General features: G+C 34.7%; 1 protein-coding gene across 1 annotated transcript in view; it reads left to right on the top strand.

Annotated features, from left to right (window-relative positions):
• Positions 1-5,975: 5,975 nt before the first annotated feature.
• LOC139901797 (uncharacterized) overlaps positions 5,976-6,953 on the top strand; it is a 1,202-nt gene continuing 224 nt past the window's right edge. Inside the window, exons 1-3 of the mRNA XM_071884473.1 lie at positions 5,976-6,350; positions 6,468-6,532; positions 6,928-6,953. The exon at positions 6,928-6,953 is cut by the window's right edge and continues 224 nt beyond it. Of these exons, the coding sequence (XP_071740574.1) occupies positions 5,976-6,350; positions 6,468-6,532; positions 6,928-6,953 (466 nt within the window). The remainder of the gene's footprint in view (positions 6,351-6,467; positions 6,533-6,927) is intronic.

The raw sequence follows: 6,953 nt of genomic DNA, 5'->3' as shown, positions 1-6,953 counted from the left end.
CCAAACCCCAATTATGGTACAAAGCCCAATTACCCAATTTTAGTAATTAGCCCAACATCATGATTACTTCGTTTTAAATAAGCATAATAATAACTTAGCTACGAGACATTAAATTAAAAAGGTTGAACATAACTTACAATGATTAAAAATAGCGTAGTGTTACACGGACAGAATTTCGACTTACACCCTTACAACATTCGCTAACATACCCTTATTATTAGAATTATAATTAAAATTAAAATTAAAATATAAATTATAAATATAAATATATCGTATGAATGGAGAAAAGAGAAAGATAGATGGATATTTTTGGTGCACCAAAGCTCGATTTTTATAGGCATGTGGGCTGGAACTGGGGCTCATGCGATCGCATGGATTTATGCCTTCCAGGCCATGCGATCGCATGGCCAGCTGGGGAGGCTCATTTTTAGTTGTTTTCTTCTGCCGACGATTTTATAAATAATATAATATATTAAATAATTATAAGAATTATTTAAATATTATATTATATTTATGTGCATAGTTGACTTGTAATTTTTAGTCCGTTGCGTCGAGCGTTGAGAGCTGACTCTGGTCCCGGTTCCGGATTTTTGAACGTCCTTGCGTACAATTTAATATCTTGTACTTTGCATTTTGAATCTTGTACTCTTGTAATTTCGAGACGTTTCTTATCAATAATTGGAACCTCTTTGATTGTATTTTGTACTTTTGAGCTTTTTGGTCATTTGCGTCTTCAATTCGTCGAATCTGTCTTTTGTCTTCACCTTTTATTATTTAAACGAATATCACTTGTAAATAGAACAATTGCAACTAAAAGCTTGTCTTTCTTGAGGAATAATGCTATGAAATATATGTTCGTTTTTAGCCTTATCAAAGGTATACCGTTTACTCCTCTTTTGTTTTGATATTCATGATAATTATTATGGTGTAACTGGATCTCTTTGGGATAAATTAATCGTGTGCATGTTTTATTAAATAAGTGGTTATTTAATTTTGTAAATTTTATTTATAAAATAATAGAAGATTATTATTTTAATTATCCGTTGCGTTAATCTGAATTGTTAAAAGTACACACGATTTTCCTTTAATATGCTAGCTTAGCTATCATCTTCCTTAAAGGGAACTAGGGAGTTGATTAATCTCATTGGGGATTAATACTTGTCCAAGGTGAGGAAAAGTTGATCTGAGTTGGAGGTAATCCTTCAAAGGGATAGAAGGATTAGGTTTGTTGTCTAAGGAGAAGTACAAGGCTTGTAAATTAGATCTCCCCCGAATTTGTAAAAAGGTGCTTAGTGAAGCAAAAATCCCGATTAGTGAATCGGGGAGTAGATTAAGTTGGATTAGTTAACATCCACCCGAACCACTATAAATCCTTGTGTTTATGTTCTTTACTTTACATTCTGCATTATTACAAACATAAACACACCACACATTAGTTTGAGTTGATTAAGGTGATCAAGTATTGTTCAAATTTCATTGATCATCGAAAAAAATTTAGAAATCGTATTAAGTAACTATTCACCCCCCTCTAGTTACTTTCAAGTATCATGGCCCATCACGTTATTATTCATAGGCCCAATATCCACATACCCGTTGGCCTTTATGCTGCAATTTCCTTTCTGCCTAACATTAATTGAGTCGCCATTGATATCTGTAGCGAGGTTAGGGCACTCTTCCATATTCCCCAAGCAATCATTATTATTTTCAAATAATCACTTGGTTCTCATGCAACTTAACTCCTCATGTTCCACCTCCATGTTTTTGGCCACCGGAGGAATATTAACCTTCTAGTTGAACACCGTATTCCGTCCAGCATCACTGACCCTCGGACTATTTGGCCATGAGGTTTTTCCCACAATTGGACTGCACTGCTTACCATCATTACTTAGGTCTTCTTCCGAACTACACACATAATCATCGAAGGAGTATATAGATTCTTCTTCCGAAATCAATTTATCATCATCAAAACCACCCCCATTCTATTGAAGTACACTTATCCATATCAAGGTCTAATTCGACAGAGGATGCGACGTCTTCTTTAATACTAACAATCTTGCACGTTGATGTAGACCTTATAGTGAGCTTAACCAGCCCGTCAATATGTTCTACATTCCATGTGTGTATAAGGACCTTTCTAGCAAAGAGATTTTGATTTCCATTAACAAGATTGCAATTTTTCATAGCTTACACTTTGCCCTACCACTTTGCTATTGACTCGAATGTTTGTTCAGACCAACATTTGAAAGGGACCCCCTTGATATCCTCCCAAGAAATTCGACCAATTGAAGGGTAATAGCTTTTTTCATCCTACAGTTCAACAGAAGCCATACCAGGGTATTTGGATGGTCACCTTGATTTAAAATGTTATTTGCATGTAGCTTTGTCTCACACATGATCAAAACATGTATTCCACCCAAATATTTTAGACTAAGATTAGATTCACCTTCAGCATCGCAGAGTGCGGATAATTGGTTTAGAAACTCGATGTTTTTGAGTTTACCTAAGAGAGCTTTTCAAAACATCTCAACCCCAGTGCTATCATCTACATCAACAGTCATAACCTTCTCGTTGACTCTTGTGTTCAAGGGTTCAGCGTTACGTTTCAGAATTTTGATTCTCAAGTCGCCGTCTAAAGAATGGATTTCCTCATTATGTTTATTTCTGTCATCATATTGGTCTTCAGTGCCAGCATTATGAGTATGCTATCTTTTCCCCGTATGCAAGGGGGAATTTCTTTTCATAGGCATAGTTGTTATGCCTGTTGGATTTCACCCAACCATCATCACTGCCATAGTTCCTTTCTCCAGTAACTTCTTTATTCATTTGTTTGTCTTCTGTCATTTTCATGGTGACCCCTTTCCATGGCTTTAAAGATTCTAATTGGTCTGCCACCAAAATCAATATTACCCAAAGATGCCAGAAGCCAATATGGATTCATCACCTCCCTGAATCTAACAATACCAAACCGATTGCCATTCCTGAGTCTTCTAGCCGCCAGATACACATCTCTTAAATCACCATAACGTTTGAAAACTTTCCACAAATCTGCAACTCTCAAACTTTCTGGAAAGTTGAAGAACATGTATGATGTGTGTCTTGATCCGAATAACCTTGTGTATCTATCCTTGTAGCGTCTATTGGATTGATCTCTCACCCTAGTCGTGCTTTCCTCGTGGTTGTGCCTCACTGGAAACACTCTATCTCTCCTCACTTTCTCTCTCTCTCTCTCTCTCTCTCTCTCTCTCTCTCTCTCATCTCTAATCAGCTTAATTAGTTTGTTTAATAAATTAACTTTTAGCCAACCTTATTGGAAAACTAAGGAGTTCAATCTTAAGTCTTATACCACTAAATGTCCTTCAAGATACAAGTAAAACAATACGTACGTTATAGCATATTTTCCGATAGAAGTAGGCCTCCACCAGAGATCTGCCCTCAGCCCTTTTCTTTTTGCTTTGATCCTTGATAAACTATCGCGAGGAATACAAGAGAGCATCCCTTGGTGTTTGATTTTTTGCTGATGATATTGTGCTTGTATCGGAATCCAAAGAGGAGCATAATAGATTACTAGAGCAATGGAGGGACGTCTTAGAACGAAATGGTCTACGGATTAGTAGACAAAAGATGGAATATCTTAGGTGTGATTTTGACAGGACCGAAGATGAACAGAATGTTGGAGTGAATATCAGTATTGGGGACCAGATCTTGCATCCACAAGATTATTTTAGGTACCTAGGCTCGGTGCTCCACAAATCAGGGAGGATTGACGATGATGTGACACATTGTATTAAGATAGGATGGTTGAAGTGGAGAGCAGCGAAAGGGGTCTTGTGCGATAAGAAGATACCTCTTGAACTGAAAGGAAAATTCTTCAAGCTAGCAATTAGACCTGCCATGTTGTACTGATCAGAGTGTTGGCCAATGACGAAGGCCCACGAGAGAAGGATGGTGGTGGCAGAAATGAGGATTCTTAGGTGGACGTGTGGTAAAACCATGTTAGATATGATTCCAAATGGTGTGTTTAGGGAGAACCTTGGAGTCAGAAGCATCATCTACAAGCTAAGAAAAGAACGACTTTGATGGTTTGGGCATGTGTGAGGCGACCACATATTGCCCCATTAGGAGAGTCGAGGCACTCACTGTTGACGGCATGAGGAGAAGGGGTAGACCCACCCGTAGGTGGGAGGATAGAATAAGGCTCGACATGAGAGAGCTTTCTTTGACCGAGGACATGACTTCTGATAGGAATGCGTGGAGGAATAGAATAAGTATAGTCGATTAGGGTTCCTTTATTATTATTATTATTATTATTATTATTATTATTATTATTATTATTATTATTATTTTTATTATTATTATTATTATTATTACTATATTTTCCTACTATTAATATGATTATTTGTATTATTATTATTATTATTATTATTATTATTATTATTATTATTTTTATTATTATTAACATTACTATTGTTATTATTACTATTATTACTATTATTATTATTATTACTATTATTTTTCTTATTTGTATTACTATTATTATTATTATTATTATTATTATTATTATTATTATTATTATTATTATTATTATTATTACTACTACTATTTTCACTATATTATTCTTACTATTATTATTCTATACTTAGTAATGTATGTAATTATGTTTATGGATGTATGTTTGATTATATATGTAGGTATGTAAAGATGTATGTATGCTTATGTATCCTCGTTTAAATGATATATATATATATATATATATATATATATATATATATATATATATATATATATATATATATATATATATATATATATATATATATATATATATATATATATATATATGAATGTATGTACGATGAAGTGTACGGATGTATGTGTTATGTATACACGCATGCCTATGTATGTTAGTTTGTTTTGTATATATGTTTGTTTGGAGGTGGATATTAATGTATGCATAAATGGATGTTTTTGTTCATAGGTTTATGTATGACTAGGTATGTATTTACGTATATAGATGTATGTGTATGTATGCCTATCTTGGTAAGTATGTATGTATTTATTTTTTATGTTTATATGTATGTACGTTAGGTGTGTATGGTGCATATATGGTATGTATGTATGTATATATGGTTGTATGTATGTACGTATATATGTTTGTATATACATCGGTATGTTTCATGTATGTATGCATGTATGTCTATGTACGGATGTATGTAGCTATGTATATAGATTTATGTTTTATGTATATAAGTACGTATGTATGTATTTTTTAATAAGTTCGAAACGAAAGTGATAGATGTGGTACGAAGTTTTGATCAGTTGATACTCATAATTTTAGTGATTTTATTGAGAACAGTGGGCTTTATGAACTTCCTCTAGACGGTTTACGATACACTTGGCGTAACAAGGCGGGTAATAAGTTTAACAAACTTGATCGTTTTTTTATTTCCAATAATATACTCGTGAACATTGACGACTTAAAAGGTACCGTCTTGCCTCGAGGGTATTCAGATCATTCTCCTATTTTATTGTTTCAAGATAAGATTGATTTTGGACCTACTTATTTCAAAGTTTTCGCTTCTTGGTTCGATCGCAAGGATTTTTGTGAAACCATTAGAACTGGCTGGGACAAAATAAATGTTGACCAACAATTAAATATTGTGGCCAAGTTCAGATTTTTAAAATACCATTTAAAGAGCTGGATACATAATTTTAGGACCACTGAATCTCATAGAATAGTGGAGCTGGACAAGTAAATTGTCGATCTTGATGTTCTCATTGATGCAGGACAGGCGGATCACGAACAGGTAGACCTTCGACAAAAACTATTTATTGAAAAGGAAGATTCATTCAAGTTCCAGGGTCTCGACAAATTACAAAAATCCAGAATTAAGTGGGATGTGGAGGGTGACGAGAACTCTTAGTTTTTTCATTCCTCCTTGAAACACAAACGTGGTCATCAGTTAATTCATGGGTTAATGGTTGATGGTACTTGGATTGTCGATCCGATTGTCATTAAAAATAAGTTTTTTGATTATTATAAAGAAAAGTTTGATAAAGTTGATTCAGGGGCTGACTTCATTTCAATCGAACCGCATTATGTCATCTCGAATTCTGAGTCGGCATTTATTGAGAGAGATGTGGATGATGAGGAGATTAAACGGGTTGTGTGGGATTGTGGTAGCTCCAAAGCTCCCGGACCGGATGGTTTTTCCTTTCAATTTATGAAGGAATTTTGGGATCTTTTTCATTCGGATATTTGTAGAGACATTCGAATTTTCTTTGCTACATCCGAATTACCCAGAGGTTCAAATTCCGCATTTTTTTCTCTTATCCTGAAAGTGAAGAATCCGGTAATTATTACGGACTTCAGACCTATTTCGTTAGTTGGTTTCTTCTGCAAAATTGTCACGAAAATTCTCACGAACAGGTTACTTTTTGTTATTGATAAAATTATTAGTACGTTGCAGTCGGCGTTCATCTCTGGCAAACAGATTTTAGATGGTCGAATGATGCTCAGTGAGATCATGGCTTGGTACAAAAAGATGAATCGTCAAATTTTGTTATTTAAAGTTGATTTCGAGAAGGCGTACGACTCGGTTAATTGGAATTATTTATTCTTCATGCTATCAAGTCTTGGCTTTGGTTCGAAATGGATCGGTTGGATTTCAGGGTGTTTACACTCGGCAAGAACTTCAGTGTTTGTAAATGGTAGCTCGACACGTGAATTTCCTCTAAAAAGAGGTCTTAGACAGGGTGATCCTCTAAGTCCGTTTCTCTTTATTATCGTTATGGAAGGTTTACACCTTGCCTTAAAACGTTCCATGGAAAGTAAGTTAATTCGAGGCATTAAAATCGGGAATGCAGACATCCATCTTTCTCATTTTATGTATGCGGATGATGTTATCATTTTTTTGAGTGGAGTAAAAGGGAATTGCAGCACATCATTCGTGTTT

This window comes from Rutidosis leptorrhynchoides, chromosome 3 (genome assembly GCF_046630445.1).
Source record: "Rutidosis leptorrhynchoides isolate AG116_Rl617_1_P2 chromosome 3, CSIRO_AGI_Rlap_v1, whole genome shotgun sequence".
NCBI lineage: Eukaryota > Viridiplantae > Streptophyta > Magnoliopsida > Asterales > Asteraceae > Rutidosis > Rutidosis leptorrhynchoides.
The sequence above is the reverse complement of the archived record's forward strand: the minus strand, read 5'-3'. Positions and strand labels throughout refer to the sequence as shown.